The 17,550-nt window shown below is 41.0% G+C and overlaps 1 protein-coding gene across 1 annotated transcript in view; it reads left to right on the forward strand.

The window, feature by feature from the left end:
• Positions 1-17,550, forward strand: part of LOC125458092 (ran-binding protein 17-like) — a 1,334,110-nt gene that overhangs the window by 61,975 nt on the left and 1,254,585 nt on the right. The window contains exon 3 of the mRNA XM_059650767.1: positions 210-300. Within this exon, the coding sequence (XP_059506750.1) occupies positions 210-300 (91 nt within the window). The remainder of the gene's footprint in view (positions 1-209; positions 301-17,550) is intronic.

A 17,550-nucleotide genomic window follows, 5' to 3' on the forward strand; every position in this document is an offset into this window, starting at 1 on the left:
ATCAGCAGTTATCTTATTGAATAGCAGAGCAAACTCAAAGGACTGAGGCCAATTCTTGTTCCTCATTCGTATATTTGTATGGTGATATGTTTGCTGTTTTGATTTATGTTCTGTGTTCCTGTTTCCCTGGAGCTATTATTGCAATGTCTGGCAGTAAAAGCCTAGCTGTTTGTGTTGGTGGATAAGTTTTAATTTTTTTTTAATTGTAGATGTCATATGCTCAACTGCTGGCAGCAACATGCCTTACGAAGCTCGTGACTCGGGTGAATCCATTGTCACTGCAGCAAAGAATTGACATCAGTGAGTAGATTGTTCTGTTGCATTACTTCATATCACTGAACCAACTGATTGCAGATGTTTAATTTTGCTGGGTTTTTTTGTCTGGGGGCTATGATTAATGGCCTTAACTGACTAAAACCATGTGTTAGCTGTGTTGCTACAATTATCTGTGGCATGCTTAACTAAAATCATTAAAATCAGACCAAATCCCCTTTCTGTTTGCTATATTGTAATTTCGGATGCAGTTACACCATTCAAATATACTAGGGCAATGACAGAATCAGGCTTGCATGCGCTAAATCCTGCAAATAAATGTCCTGCTGACATTAGAACAAAGAACAATACAGAGCAGGGATAGGCCCTATGGCCCTCCAAGCCTGAGCCAACGCATTTTACCCTTCCATACTAAAACTGTCTTCACTTACAGGATCTGTGCCCTTCTATTCCCTTCCTATTCATGTATTCATCCACGTGCTTCTTGAATGCTGCTATTGTGTTTGTTTCCACCACCTCCACTGGCAGTGCATTCCAGGCACTCACCACCCTTTGTGTGAAAAATGTGCATTGCACATCTCTTTTAAATTTGCCCCTCGCACCTATGTTCACTAGTAATTGTACTTCCATCTTGGGAAAAAGCCTCATATCATTCATAATCTCATGTACCAGGTGGCCCCTCAACCTCCTGCATTCCAGTGAAAACAAACCCAATCTATCCAACCTTTCTCCGTAGCCCCAGTCCCCCATACTGAGCAACATCCTTGTACACCTTTTATGTACCCTCTCCAAAGCATCACCTCCTTCCGGTGGTTTCGTGACCAGAACTGTGTGCAGTATTCCAAATGTGGCCTAACGAAAGGCCTATAAAGCTGCAGCATATCTTGCCTATTCTTATACTTAATGCCCCTTCCAATGAAGGCAAGCATGCTATAAGCTATTCTACTATCTTATCTACTTGTACTGCCACCTTCAGTGTTAATTGGGATGAGTACCCAAGAGTTTATGATGTGTGGGCAAGTGTAATTGCAAGTAACTCTTAAGGATTTGTTTTTGTACCAGCCACTCTCCCATGACCTGTCTTTGGTATCTGTACTTCATATGTGTCTTCGATCATAGCATTTATCCAAGCAGTTCTTCACAGATTCTGGTAAATATAAATAAGAGAAGGCTCAACAACAATAGTTTGCTTAAATATGAACGTTTATTAAGTAATAAAAGATTATTATAATGGCAATAATAAATGATTATTGTGGTAATAATAAATGGAAAAGAGGATATAAAGCAACAAGTCTCATGTTTTTCTGCCTGACGGGGACCCCTCAATTGATGGCTGGCCTGGAGAGTTAGGTTTGTCCCTGGCACTGTTCACAATTTCGAGCTGAAGCGAAGTCCAGCAACAACAGCTGCTTGGAACAAAACTTTCTCTCTCTTATATAGTGTGACAAACAGCCAGCATAAACTGATAGGGTCTATTTACATTTGGAAGAAAATGAGCTTATTAGTGAAAGGCAGCATGGTGTTGTGCAGAGAAGGCCATGTCTTACCAACTTGGTAGAATTCTTTGAGGAGGTGAAAAAGTTGATTGATGAGGGAAGGGCTGTAGATGTCATATACATGGACTTCAGTAAGGCGTTTGATAAGGTTCCCCATGGCAGGATGGTGGAGAAAGTGGAGTCACACGGGGTCCACGGTGTACTAGCTAGATGGATATAGAACTGGCTGGGCAATGGGAGGCAGAGTTGTAGTGAAAGGGAGTTTCTCATAATGGAGAACTGTGATCATTGGTGTTCCACAGGGATCCGTGTTGGGACCACTATTGTTTGTGATGTACATAAGTGATCTGGAGGAAGGTATAGATGGCCTGATTAGCAAGTTTGCAGATGACACTAAGATTGGTGGAGTAGCAGATAGTGTCAGAGAATACAGCAGAATATAGATAGATTAGAGAGTTGGGCGGAGGAATGGCGGATGGAGTTCAATCCAGGCAAATGCAAGGTGATGCATTTTGGAAGATCCAATTCAAGAGCAATTCAATGGAAAAGCCCTGGGGAAGATTGATGCACAGAGAGATCTGGGTTTTCAGGTCCATTGTACCCTGAAGGTGGCAATGCATGTCGATAGTGTGGTCAAGAAGGCATACGACGTGCTCTCGTTCTTCGGACGTGGTATTGAGTGCAAGAGTTGGCAGGTCATGTTACAGTTGTACAAGACTTTGGTTTGACCACATTTGGAATACTGCATACAGTTTTGGTCACCACATTACCAAAAGAATGTGGATGCTGTGGAGAGGATGCAGAGGAGGTTCACCAGGATGTTGCCTGGTATGGAGGGTGTGAGTTATGAAGAGAGGTTGAGTAAATTAGGATTATCTACATTAGAAAGACGGAGGTTGAGGGGGGACCTGATTGAGGTTTTCAAAATCATGAGAGGTACTGACAGGGTGAATTGCAAGAAGCTTTTTCCCAGAGTGAGGGACTCGGTTACTAGGGGTCAAGGTGGGAGGGGAAAATGTTAGGGGAGATATGTGTGGAAAGTTCTTTACGCAGAGGGTGTGAGTGCCTGAGACGCTTTGCCAGCGGAGGTGATAGAAGCAGGCATGATAGCATCATTTAAGATGTGTCTAGATAGGATTGTTCATCATGATAGAGTAGAATCCCTACAATGTGGAAACAGGCCATTTGGCCCAACGAGTCCACACAATCCTTCAGAAGAATATCGCACCCAGGCCATTTCCCCTGCATATCCCATGTCTAACCCGTCTAACCCACCTAACCTAAACATCCCTGGACGCTATGGGAAATTTAGCATGGCTAGTCTCCCTACACTGCACATCCTTGGACTGTGGCAGGAAACCAGAAAACCCGGAGGAAACCCACACAGATACGGAGAGAATGTGCAAACTCCACACAGACAGTCGCCCGAGGGTAGAATCGAATCCAGGTACCTGGTGCTGTGAGGCAGCAGTGCTAACCCCTGTGCCACCGTGCAGCCCCTCAGCGATTGCTCTTTGAAAAAGCAAAACAACTGACCAGCGACTGATGGTTGGAGCCAGATAAGATGTAGCTTTCTCAAATACCTTAAACCCAGGCCTAAGCCATTCACTTCTGTTAGCCTACGGGTTACACAGTGGGTGGACAGCCAATTAACCCACTTCCAGGAGGCAGGTTGGCTATTTAAATTTATAATGAAGCTGGAACTTCACATGTAACCTATCTTACAGGTTTAACCCTGCCCAACCCAGGGAAAACATGACAGCTCAAGAAAGACAAAGAAAGAATTGCTTGTAAACCAAAAAAAACAGGCGTACCTTTACAAAACCCACCCACCTGCACTGTTTCAGTCCTCCTATTCCTACCCCATGTTCCCCCCTAAATGTTTTATTTCGGTGCAGATCTATGATGTGCACGCACAGTAGCATCTTCTGAAGCTAGAAGCCAATGTGTCGGCATGTTGGATCAGATTTGCTTCCTACCCCATCCACTGGATTGGGAGCAAACCACAATCCACTGTGGGTTTTTTATTTCTCAGATTCAGATGTGGGAATTCCTTTCTCCACAGTCTAGTCTTAGCTCCTCTTCATGCTTCTATTCTGTTTGCTACTGTAGATGTAATCTCAACTGGAATGTCAATCAGGTTGGTTTCAAGGTGGGAGCCAGTTTGAAAAAGGGAGCATGTTATGGATTTAAAATTCCACAATGTGTGTGAAAATCTGGACCTCTGAATTACCTGACTAAAACGTACCTCCCTTGTTAATGTGACCTGCCTGTCAGTCTAGGGGCTCTTGCATCTTCTGCAGTCACAAGCCAATTGTGTTAAAAGTAGAGGATTTCTACTATTTGAGCAGTGAACAGAAAAGGAAAAGAATAACTTAAAATGAAAAGGAAGAATTAGACTAAAATAATTAAGAAACAAGTATATTTTTGAAAACTAAATAGGGTGCATGATAAGTGACTGGATGGGATAACTAGGAACATGATCTAAAGCAGTCAAGTATTTTGTAAGTGTGTTTAAGAATTTATGTATTTTTATCCATTGATACATCCTTTGTTATTTGAGTTGCTTTATTAGTTTATTTACTGGTGTGTGATTTGAGAATGTACAAATCTGATTAACCAAAGAAACAGAGATGGCTGAATCTGGCTGGACTCTACAGGTTAAATTGTTTGACAATATCACACTGAGATTGATCTCTCTTTATGTTTTTATATGGATGTAATTGTTTTTATTTCAAATGGAAAGTCTCAGCCTTTTAAAATTAAAGTTATTTGGGTTTAAATAGGTCGTATAAATTTGAAATAAAATTAATATTTAATAACTAGTCACTGAATCATTTAAAGGTAAATTAATATCAGAAGCAGATTTTTGCTTTAATGATTCAGTACAAAATATTAAAAATTAATTTTTCTCCAATGTTAAGCATTTGTATTCAGATCTGAAAGCATGGTGCTACAAAAAAATTAATATCGATCCAATGAATTTCCCAAAATAAATGATTTAAGTGGCAAAAATTAATCTAACTTTATTTTTTCAACATAATACAGTAACAGTAAGTTGCCATGGTTAAATCGAGAGGGTAGTTATACGTGCTGAAAAAAGAAATATTGTAAATAGATAGGTTAATGTTACCTTTCCATTTTAGCTATTTTCACACAGATAACCTCATTTATGAACAGCTGTTTGCAACAGAAGTTGTTTTGTTTGATGGGCAATAATTACAGCCCTTGGACTTTCAGATGCCTATCTGTTTGGAAAATGCAGATCTAGTGATTGTAGTAAGTTTATGAAACAGAAGAATGCCATTTGGTTGATCATGTTTGTGTTGGTTGATGCAGAGCTATGCAGCCATATTTTTGAAATTTGATAAGAGGTTCTGTCTTCAAGTTTTCAAATGGTGAGTTCCAGGTTTCTATCACTCTGCGTAAATAATGTTTCTTCATCTCTCTTCTAAACCTTTCAGCAATTACTTTTAAGCCTATGCTCCTGGTTTTTATGGCTTTGCTAAATTAAATAGATCTTTACTTTTTCAAAACAATCTTGACCCTTTGTAATTTTGAACAACACAATTCAGTGACCCCCTGGCCTCCTCTGTTCTGAGGAATAGAATCTAATTCTCCCCATTGCTATTTTTTTCCAGCCCTCGCAACATCCTCATAAACCTTTTCTGCAGCCTCTCTGGTGCAATCAAATCTTCCCTGTAGTATGAATTCGAGAGTTGGGTGTATACTTAAGCTGTGGCCTAACTGGTGGTATTTCTTTGCCTTGGCTAATAAAGGAAAACGTGCCACATGCCTATTGAACCATGTTATCCATATATTCCGTCATCTGTAAGAACTTGTGCCAACACGCTCAAAACCTTCAGTTCCTCCCCATTATTCTGCATCCCTCCATTGACTGCATCTTCATGGCATTGTTGCATCTCCCAAAATGCATTATCTGTCATGTCTCTGGATTGAATTCTATGAACTAGTTTTGCTATAATTTGCAAGCTGCTTTACCTTCACCCCCAGCCACCCACCCACTTGAATTTACATCGTTGACATCAGCTACAACAAGAAAGGCTCTGAGTACTGAACCGTATGAGCAGGCCACAGAAAGTAAATAGCACTAGGGTTGATCTCAATGGCTTATGCCTTCGGTGCTGCACCACACCTCTTTCAAGTAATAACTGAACAGATCAAGTTTGGCTGGTGCTGCCCCTGGGGATTGGGACTCAGTTGGCTGGGTCTGCGGTTCTGTGATCAGTAGGAGGCTGGTAGAACACAGCAAGCCAGGCAGCATCTGGAGGAAAGGAGCAGTCAATGTTCCAGGTATTACCCTTCTTCAGGACTAAAGAAGGGTAATACATGAAATGTTGACTGCTTCTTTCCACCAGAGGCTGCCTGGCTTGCTGTATTCTTTCAGCCTCCTATTTTTCTACCTTTGATTCCAGCATCTGCAATTTTTCTTTGTCTGTTCTGACATTACTGTTAGCCAGGCTCAGGAATTGCATGTGGCATGGAGAGTGGTTTCAGTGTCTGAAGCTCATGGGTGATGCCAGCCGGGATAGGGGGCAGCACCAGAGGAAGAGGATACGAGTATGGAGAAAGGAATGCAGCCCCAGGCTGAAAGGTGTTGGGCTGTGAGAGAAGAGAGGAAGGGTTGGAATTTGGGGAAAGGTGACAAATTGTGGCTAGACAAAGTAGTAGGCTGCAAGGAATTGATGGGGAAGGGGTTCTGCAAGGGAGTGTCTCGGGTTGTGAGAATAAGGGAGAAGAGGTAGGCTGGGAAGGAGTGGAGTGAAGGATGCTATGAAGGACAGAGAACAGTTTTTGATCATCAACAATGAAATATGCAACCAGCTGAGCATCAGAAAACTTAAAATTAATGATCATGAATTCATTGAAAATGAATTTGGAATCCCTAACTTAAGGCTACATCATCTTCAATTGGCAGAAAAGTGTAGTGGATGCAAATTATTAAATGTTAAGTTAGATAGATACTGCCTGATCAAAATGTTCCAGCTTTGTGATCACATCACCAGTCTGTGTGCAAAGAATATTTTTCATTAGAAATATCTCAGTGATTTTGGAAAAATGTTGTTGCTAACTGATGCCTACTGTTTGTGAAAATCTAATGTTGTCCAGGAAATTAATGCTTTAGGTTTACTGGAGTGTTGATAATTGAGGATACTGAATTCTTGAAATTCTGCTTCTGTATAAGTTCAAGTACCTCAATTCAAGGGCAAAAAGTAGCCTCGATTATTGTTTTAAAATTCATTCTCAAGATGAGGGCATCATTGGCTAGGCCAGCATTTGTTGCCTATCCCTAATTGCCCAGTGGACAGTTAAGAGTCAATCACATTCCTGTGGGTCTGGAGTCCCCAGAACATTGCCTGGATCTGTGGGCTAATATTCCAGAGATAATACCGTTAGGCCATTGCCTCCCCCTGAAATGAAAAATGTAGCCCTCGCAAAAATATTAAGGAAGGCCCTCAAAAATTATTATTTTGACAGAGGCCAAGTTCAGGGAAGTGGTTCCGTAGTGTTAACACCCAATTGTTTGACAAAGCCAGGGTGTTAGTTGTGTTACACTGAAACCTGAAATTCATAAATAGAGACATAAACTACAAAAAACAAAACATTTTCCTGAATCTACATGAAACAACATGAGCCAACTGTGACTGTTGTTTCCAATTCTGGACACCAGGATGCGAGGTCTTGTAGTGGGTTCAGAAGACACATAAGTGAACAGTTCCGAGGATGAGGGATTACAAAGATGCTGTGGTTGCTGTCCTAATAGCCAATATGCCTGAGGGTATTTGATGAGGCTCTATAAAATTATAAAGGGCTTGGATAGAATAAATAGAAACTGTTTCCAATGGCTGAAGGATTAGTTGTGAGATGGACTAGATTTAAATTGAATAACAAAAGAACAAGAGAATTGAAGAGGGAGAGCGGGAATTAGGATTCAGAATGCACCCCCTTCCTGATATTATTGTGAACAAAGACATTTGATAATTATTTTGGGAAAAACATGAAAGAAAGGGCTGGGGTAGAGAGATGAAGGGTTTAAGCCTGAAACGTCAACCTTCCTGCTCCTCTGGTGTTGCTTGGCCTGCTGTGTTCATCCAGCTCTACACCTTGTTATCTCAGATTCTCCAGCATCAGCAGTTCCTACTATCTCTAGTGATTGAAATGACTAGATTTCTCTTTGAAAGAACTGTAGGTACCCCTCCAAGCCACATACCGTTCTGATTTGGAATTTAAATACCATTCCTTCACTCACCAGGTCAAAATCCTGGAACTCCATTCTAACAGCACTGCGGGCTGACCTACACCCCAAGGGCTACAGCAGTTTGATAAGCCAAGGCGCTTCACAGGAGCATTTTAAGACAAGATATGACGTTGAGACACATAAAGAGGCATTAAATTGAGCAGAGTGATATGTTTAAAAAAAAGTCTTAAAGGAGACAAACAAGGTGGAGATTGCAGCCTGAGCAACTGAAGGCACAGCCGACAGTGTTAGAGGAGTTTTGATTGGGAATATGAAGGAGGCTAGAATTAGAAGAGCGCCGATATCTTGGAGAGTTGTTGCCCTGTAAGAGGTCATGGAAATGGGAACGAGATGAAACCCTGCAGCGATTCGGAAAAAAAAGAGATTTATAAAATTAAGACATTGTTTGACATGTAGGCCTGACAACGTTGGGGTAAGCACAGGAACATGGAAAATAGGCCGTTCGACCTATTGAGCCTGCTCTCCAATGTTCATAGCTAATCATCCAACTCAATAGGCTATTCCTGCTTTTTCCCCATATCCTTTGATCCCTTTAGTAAAATGCAAACAGGTCTTGCTGTGCATCAAGACATGGACAAAAGAGTTCTGGCTGGTCTCCTAAGATAAAATGGGACACCAGCCAGGGGCACATTGGAATAATCAAGTCGAGATGTAAGACAGGCATGAACAAGAATTTCGGACTTAGATGCGTTGAGACAGGGCAAAGTCAGGTGACATTACAGAATAAAGAGAGGTGATCTTGATGATGGTGCAAGTATGTCATTTCAAGATCCAATATGACAACAAGGGTTAATCTCCAAAGGTCGCTAGAGAGATGGATGGAATTAATAGCAAGGGAATGACCATATAAACGAACAAACAGGAGTAGGCCACTCGTTCCTTCAAACCTACTCCACCATTAAATAAGATCATGACTGATCTGGTTTTAACCTCAGCTTCACATTCCTGCATGTCCCTGATAATATTAAGGGCCCCCCTCGTAACCAAGAATTTATTTGCCTTGAAACTGTTGAAAGATTTGCATTTGTTACCCTCTGAGGAAGGGAATTCCGACGACTCTCAACCCTCTGAGAAAAAGAACTGTTTACGCATCTATTTCTTAAATGGGCAACTTTTTTAATTTTCACGTTATGGGCCTTAGTTGTAGATTCTCGCGCAAGAGAAAATATCCTCTTGACATCCGCCTGGTCACCTCCAGTCAGGATCATGCATGTTTCAATTAGTTCACCTCTGACTCTTCTAAACTCAAGAGGGTACAAACATAACTCTCTAGCATATCCTCATAAGGTAAACCACTCACTCCAGGTGTTAGTCTAGTCTTTCTAATGGCTGTTACTTTGGAATGTGACTTGTGCCGTCCATTTGCATCTGTAGCATGACCTAATTATTCAATAGAAGATTAAAAAAAATCACATTCAACTTCCCTCACTCTTAGGCGGTAAATCTCTGCAGAGTAACATCTCGATTGAGATGATGCCCTTTTTAGATTCTCCCTATGACTAAGTTATCGTCTATGTAATACTGGACTGTTTCTAATCCATGTAAAGACACATTGAAATAATATAGTGTGCATGTGATTCCAAGTAGAAGTCTCGTTTTTTAAAATGTTTTTCACAGGATATAGTTGTAACTGGCCATGATAGCATTTAGTTACCATCCCTAGTTGCCCAGAGGTTAATTAAGAGTCAATCGATATTGCTGTGGGGCTAGAGTCACATGTAGGCCAGACCAGATAAGGACGATAGTTTCTTTCCTAAAGGATATTAGTGAGCCAAATGGGTTTTTCCAACATTGGCAATTATTTCATTGGCACAGTTAGGCTTTTAATTCCAGATTTTTATTGCATTCAAATTCAACCATCTACCATGGCAGGATTTGAACTCAGGCCTCCAGAGCATTACCTGGATTGACAGTCTAGTGCTAATACCAGTGTGCCTCACAGTGCCAGGGACCTGGGATTGATTGAACCCTCAGGCGACTGTGTGGAGTTTGCACAAGTTTCCCCTTGTCATATTGCACAGCACATACATTCTTTGTCACTGGTAAGATAGGCATGGCACAATCACTCACATTTATGGGCTCAAGGATTCCCATCTTAACCATCCTCTCTAATTCTGCCTCAGTGTTTGGTTAGATTGCATAAGGCACTGATCAAGGCTTGCAACATGTCACTTGATTCTCATTCTTGATTTTCAATTTGATAGATATCTTTTCCGTACATCCCAAATCCCCATTGAAAACACTGGCATGTTTCTTTATTATTTGTAATTGATCAGTCTCAAAATCTGACGAGCAGTTTACTTCAGCCCAGTTGAGTTTGATTTCCACCAACCATGTTCTTACCAATAAAGCTGGAAAATTTCTTTTGGTAACATATTAAGCACAAATCTTCAGACAAACTGAACATTTACATTGATACAACCTCTTAAAATCACCACAACTTCACCTGTGTATGTTGTTAGTTTGAGTTTTGAGGGCCTCCGGTGCTTTTGATACACGCTTTCAGGTATCGATGAAACTGCCACTGATGACCACTTCAGTTCTTGCCAGTTTGCCATTCAGTGGTGGAATGACTAAGTACTGATTAGTGTCACAAGCAATGGCCAGTATGTTCAATAACGGACCCTCTATGGCTTGTAAGTCTGAACTTTTCTCACTCCCTTTTTGTACCACGTGGATTTTCTTCCTATTCTTTGGTTTCTGTACTTTTGCGATATATTGTTCATGTTTCCTCCTCAAACACTCTCATTCAATGTACCATTTTTTGCTGCAGTCTCTGCATAAAGTTTCTTTATACCAACAGCTGTGCTGCATGCCCCGTTCTTCCACATTGATGGCAATATTGAGACTGTAATGATACTTCTCTCCCAGGCAGCATTTTTCATGAGCTCTCTCACTTGAGCTTAGCTGTTGACCTTCTTTGCCTGTTAGTTCCATCAAGACTGCTTTTGAAGTGCTTTCTTTAAGTAAAGATTCCTTTCTGTTAGTAATCTCTTCTGAATTGCTCCACATTTTAAACCATGTATCAGTCTGCCTATGATAGTATAATTTAAGTTGTCTTCAAATTCGCAGAATTCTGCTAGCGACTTTAAAATTGCTATGAACTGAGAGATAGATTCACCATTGTGCTGTTTGCAATTGTTGAATCTGAATCTTACAGCAACATTACTGGTTTTGGTGAACATAAGAACCAGCAATAGGAGTAGGTAGTTCAGCCCTTGAGCCTGATCCACCATTTGAAATGATTATGACTAATCTCATCTCAGCCTCAACTCCAACTCCCTAGCAACTCTTTATAACCCTTCAACCCATTACTAATTAAGATCTGTCTATCTCTGTCTTAAATTTACTCAAGGTCCGAGTATCAACTACACTCTAGGATAGTGAATTCCACAGATTTATGACACTTTAGAGAAGTTATTTCTCTTCATGTCTGTGTTAAATCTACTACCCTTTATCCCAAAACTATGACCTCTTGTTCTAGAAGCATTCTTTCCATATCTACTTGTTAATCTTCTTCAGCATCTTATATATCTCAATTATACCATCTCTCCTCTCATTTTTCTAAACTCCATAGAGTATTGGCTTGTACTGCTCAATCCCCATATGACAAACCCCTCATCTTATAAAGCCATAGAGTCCTACAGCACAGAAACAGGCCCTTTGGCCCAAACTGGTCCAATATCCACCCACGTTAACCCCATTTCCTTGCATTTGGCCCATATCCTTCTAAACCTTTCTTATCCATGTATTCGTTCAAATGCCTTTTAAATGTTGTTGATGTACCTGCCTCAAACACTTCCACTGGGACTGGCAGCTCATTCTATATGTGTACTACCCTCTTTGTAGACCAAATTTTCCCCATGCTCCCATGTATTCTTTCCCTTGTTACCTTAAACCCACGCCCTCTAAGTCCTTGATTCCCAACCCTGGGAAAAAGCTTCAGTGTACTCATCCTATCCATACCTCTCATGATCTTATACACTTTTGTAAAGTCCCCCCGGGTCTCCTCTCTGGAATTAATCTAAAGCGTCACCTCTGAATTGTCTCTATTACAACGACAATCGCTCCTCAAGTACGAGGACTAAAACTGCACACAAACTTCCAAGTGGGTGGTCTTACTAATGTGAAATATATTTCTGTAGGATTCCAACTATTTCTTCAGAAGTTTTTCAACCTTGTTTTTCTGGCTATACCAGATTCCTCGGTGGGGGTTAAAGGTTTTCCCCATGGATAGTAATTGGAATGCAGGGATTTGTATGCCTGCTTCATTTTTTTTTGCTCGAATAAAATAATGGAATATCTGTGGTGGAATGTCCAGCTCTCTGTATTTTCAAAATTTCTCAGTGGGAAAAATTCTTCCAATTTTTAAGTTAGCTTTGCTATGGAAAGGGCCAACATAGCATAAGGCGCCATGAAAGGTTTAGCACTACTTTTCTTTTTCCCATTCAAAGCAAGGTATTCCTGAAGCTGCCTGCTTATTTTTACTGCGCCCCTAGCTCAAAACATTTCCCTACATGTAGTGTGTTCATCACTCTCACTGCTCCTTCAGGGTGGAGCACGCAGCAAGCTTCTTCTGAACTGTTTACCTCTTCCTGGGTGAATTATTTTGTTTTAATTCAAACTGACTGTACTTGTAGTTTTCATCCTCGTCATCAATTTTCTTTCTGCCTTGCCTTTCAAGAAGCATTAGGGACCACAATGTTTAAAACAACAGGACCATTTATTAAGGAGGCGTTCACTTGACAACGCAGCAAGCCAGAATGAATTGTTTGCCTGCTTATAACCTTTCTGTGTCCCTCTACAGACTCTTTTTATGTAATCTTTGTTCTAGCATATTTAATTTTCTCATTCAAATTATTATATATAGTATAAATAACCATAGCCCTGTAACTAATCCCTTTGGCAGTTGTGATCCTGAAAATGTTTGCTTTATCCCAAATCTCTGCCTTCTACCATTCGTCTAATTTTTTGTCCATTCAACCTACAACACCATGGGCTTTTCTTTTATTAAGTAGCCTAATGTATAGTACCTTATCAAATGTATTTTGAAAGTCCCTATAGAACATAGAACAGTACAGCGCAGAATGGGTCCTTCGGCCCTCAATGTTGCACTGACCTGTCAACTAATCTAAGCCCATCCCCCTACACTATCCCATCACCATCCATATGCTTATCGAAGGACTGTTTAAATGCCCCTAATGTGGCTGAGTTAACTACATTGACAGGCAGGGTGTTCCTCATTCCTCTTATTCCTCACATACCTATAGAAAGCTTTAGGGTTCTTCCTTATTCTACCTGCTAATGTACGCTCATGTCCCCTCCTTGATCTTCTTAACTCTCTCTTTAAATCCTTCCTAGCTAATCTGTAACTCTCCATTGCCTCATCTGAACCATCTTGTCTCATTATCACATAAGCCTCCATCTTCTGCTTAACAAGAGATACAATTGCTTTAATAAACCACGGTTCCCTTACCTTATCACTTCTCCCTGCCTGATGACATAAAGCCCTTTAACATACTGTGTCAGGAAACAGTCCTGCACACATTGGACAAAAACTGATCCATCCAACATACTAGAGTTATAGCATTTCCAGTCAATGTTGGGGAAGTTAAAGTCTCCCATAATGACCACCCTGTTCCTTTCATTCCTGCCCAGAATCGTTTTGCCAATCTTCTCCTCCACATCCCTGGAACTTTGCTGAGGCCTATAAAAAACTCCCAGCAGTGTGATCTCTCCCGTCCTGTTTCTGACCCCAGCCCATACCACCTCAGTAGATGAGTCCTCGTCAAAAGTTCTTTCAGCCACCATTATAATGTACTTGACTAACAAAGCCTCACCTCTCCCTCTGTTACCACTTTCCCTGATCTTAATGAAAGATCTAAACCCTGGAACCTGCAGTATCCATTCCTGATCCTGCTGTATCCATGTTTTGGAAATGGCCACAACATCGAAGTCCCAGGTACAGTTGTCCCAGGTACCAATCCCAGGTACAAGTCCCACGCTGCAAGCTCATATATCTTATTCCGGATACTCCTGGCATTGAAATAGACACACTTCAAACCAGCTGTCTGCTAGCACACTCCTGTGACAATGAGATCCTGTCCATGTCCTCCCTGCTCTCTTACTCCTGTGTACTGGAACTACACCTCAGTTTCCCATCCCCCTTCTGAGCTAGTTTAAATCCACCCGAATAGCACTAGCAAATTTCCTGTCGAAATATATTACATCCACTTCTTCCCCTTCAGCTGTCCTATTAGCTTCTCAAAGGATTATAATAAATTTGCCAGACGTGATTTTTCCTTCATGAAGCAATAGTGACTCTGCTTAGTCGTATTGTATATTTCTAAATGCTCTGCTGTTACATCCTCTATAATACTTTACCTGTAACGGATATTTAACTAAGTGGCCTACAGTCACATGTTGTTTGTCTCCTTTCCTTTTTTAATTGAAGGTGTTTCTGTGGCAGTTTTTCAATCCTCTGGGACTTCTGCAGAATCTCAAATTGAAAATTTCGGAGGCTGTTGAGACATTGCATTTTGGAAGAAAACCATGTCGTTTGCACTTGATGGAGAGACACAGAGATGCCGATGGGATGTCCAATGTGCACAAACATCCAATATCAGAAAGTAGAAGAAACATTTTCTACACTCACAATACAAATTGGATTTTGATTTTTCCTGAACAGTGACATTTCATTATCCATCAACCCTTCTTCTCCAGTCATACCTCTTTCACTGGCACTGATACTTTATCTGTCACTCTTTCTCATGGAACATAGAACAGTACACCACAGAAACAGGCAATTCAGTCCACCATATCTGTGCTGACCATGATGTTGTTCTAAATTAACCCCATTTGCCTGCACATGGTCTGTATTCCCCTATTCTCTGCTTGTTCATGTGTCTGCCTCAATGTCTTTAAAACTTTGCTATTGTATCTGCTTCTACCACCTACACTGACTGTGCATTCTGGGTACAGACTATCCTCAGTATGAAAAACTCCCCTTGCACATCTCATTTAAACTTTACCCCCTCATCTCAAACCTGTACCTTATAGAATTTGACATTTCCATCCCGGGAAAAGATTCCAACTATCCACCCCATCCATGCCTTTCATAATTTTACATACTTCTATCAGGTCACCCCACAGTCTCTGTCATTCTAGCAAAAATGATCCAAGTTTGTCGAACCTTATAGGTAATACACTTCAGTCTAGGCAATGTACTGTTAAATCTCTTCTGCACCCTCTCCAAAGCCTCCATATCCTTCCAGGTGTGGTGACCAGAACTGTGCACAGCACTCCAAATGTAACCTGACCAAAGCTCTTCTACAGTTGCAATATTGCATTGCCAACTTTTGTACTGTGTGCCCCAACTGATGAAAGCAAGCATGCCGTATGCCTTCTTTACCATCTTACCCATTTGTGTTGCTACTTTCAGAGAGCAATGGGTCCTCCAAATATTAGTGCTCCTAAGGGTCTGATCATTTACAGTATACTTTCTTTTTGCATTTGACCTCCCAAAATGCAACACCTCCTGTGTCAACTGCTTTAAAGTCCACGTAGACAATGTCCACTGTCTTATCCTTATCAGTCATCTTCATTACTCCCTCAAAAACTCAATCAAGTTTGTGGGACAAGTTTTCTCCTGCATAAAGCCATGCTGATGATCTAGAATAAGTTCATTCTTCTCCAAATGCAAATAAATCCTGCCTCTAAGAATCTCTTCCAATAATTTCCCAATTACTGATGTGATGCTCACTGGCCTATAATGTCCTGGATTATCCCAATTGGCCTTCTTGAACAAAGGAACAATGTTGGCTATTCTCCTGTCTTCTGGGACCCCGCCTGAAGTTAAAGAGGATCCAAAGATCTCTGTTAAGGTCTCACCAATCTCCTCCTGTTAGGTTCTGGGGACTTATCTACCTTAATGTTTTGCAAAACACCCAATATCTCCTCCTCCTTAGTAACAACATGCCTTACACTATCAACAAACCCCTCTCTAAATTTGCCTTTGCCTGTGCCTTTCTCCTTGTGAATACCAAAATATAGTACTCGTTAAGGACCTCACCTCTTCCTCTGGCTCCACACATAAATTCCCTTCTTATCTTTGAGTGGACCTACCCTTTCCATGTTAACATCTTTATCCCTATATATGTGTAAAATGCCTTGGGATTCTCCTTAATCTGACTTAGCAAGAAAATTTCATGGCCTCTTGTAGCCCTGCTAATTTCTTTTTTAGTTATTTTCTGCTTCCTTTTTAGTCTTGAAGAGCCTTGTTTGATTTCTCTTTCCAAAACCTTATTTATGCTTTCTTTTCCTTTTTAATTAAATCTGAAAGATCTCTTGTCATCCAAGGTTCCCGAATCTACATAGATTTTAGTCAGACTTTCAACAAGGTCTCTCATCGTAGGCTCATCCAGAAGATTAAGATGAATCGGATCCATGGTGACTCGGCTGTGTGGATTCAGAATTCGCTTGTCCATAGAAGGCAAAGGGTAGTGATGGAATGGTGTTTTTGTGGCTGGAGGTCCATGATTAGTGGCATCCCATATGGATCCGTACTGGGATCTCTGCTGTTTATGATATTTGTAATTGATTAAGATGAAAATGTGGATGGGTGAGGTTAGAAAATTTGCAGATGATACAAAGGTTGGTGGAGTTCTGAATAGTATAGAAGGTCGTCAAAAGGTACTGTAGGATATTGCTCAGTTGTGTACCTGGGTGGAGAAATGGCAGATGGAGTTTAATCTGGGTAAGTGTGAGGTGCTGCACTTCGGGAGATCAAATGTTAAGGCAAAGAATATAGTTAATGGCAGGACTCTGAACAACATTGATGTACAGAGGGATTTTGGGGTTCAAGCCCATAGCTCCCTGTAAGTGGCCATGCAAGTAGATAGGATTGTAAAGAAGGTGTATGACACACTTGCCTTTATTGTTTGGAGAATTGAGTACACGACTCAGGATGTCATGTTGTAGCTTTATAAGACTTTGGTTCAGCCACACTAACAGTATTGCATTCAATTCTGGTAACCACATTACAAGAAGGATGTGGAGGCTTTGAAGAGATGCAGAGGTTTGTAAGGATGCTGCCTGTTTTAGAGGGTATGAGCAATAAGGAGAGGCTAGAAAAACCCAGGTTGTTCTCTCTGGAGTGATGGATGCTGAGGGGAGACTTAAAATAAGTCAATAAAATTATGAGATGTATAGATAGGATTGATGGTCAGAATCTTTCTTCCCAGAGTTGAAATGTATAATACTAGGGGGCATGCATTTATGGTGAGAGGGGGAAAGCTCAAAGGAGATGTGAGAGGCATACTTTTTATTGAGAGAGCAGTAGGAGTCTGGAGTGCGCTGCCAGGCGTGGTGGTGCTGGCAGATATGAAGGGGTGTTGAAGGGACTTTTAAAGAAGCATGTGAATATGGAAGAAGTAGAAGAATATGGACCAAGGGCAGGCACAAGGGAATAGTTTAATTTGCTGTCATGTTAGGCACCACATC

Source organism: Stegostoma tigrinum, chromosome 13, assembly GCF_030684315.1.
Source record: "Stegostoma tigrinum isolate sSteTig4 chromosome 13, sSteTig4.hap1, whole genome shotgun sequence".
NCBI classification, from domain to species: domain Eukaryota; kingdom Metazoa; phylum Chordata; class Chondrichthyes; order Orectolobiformes; family Stegostomatidae; genus Stegostoma; species Stegostoma tigrinum.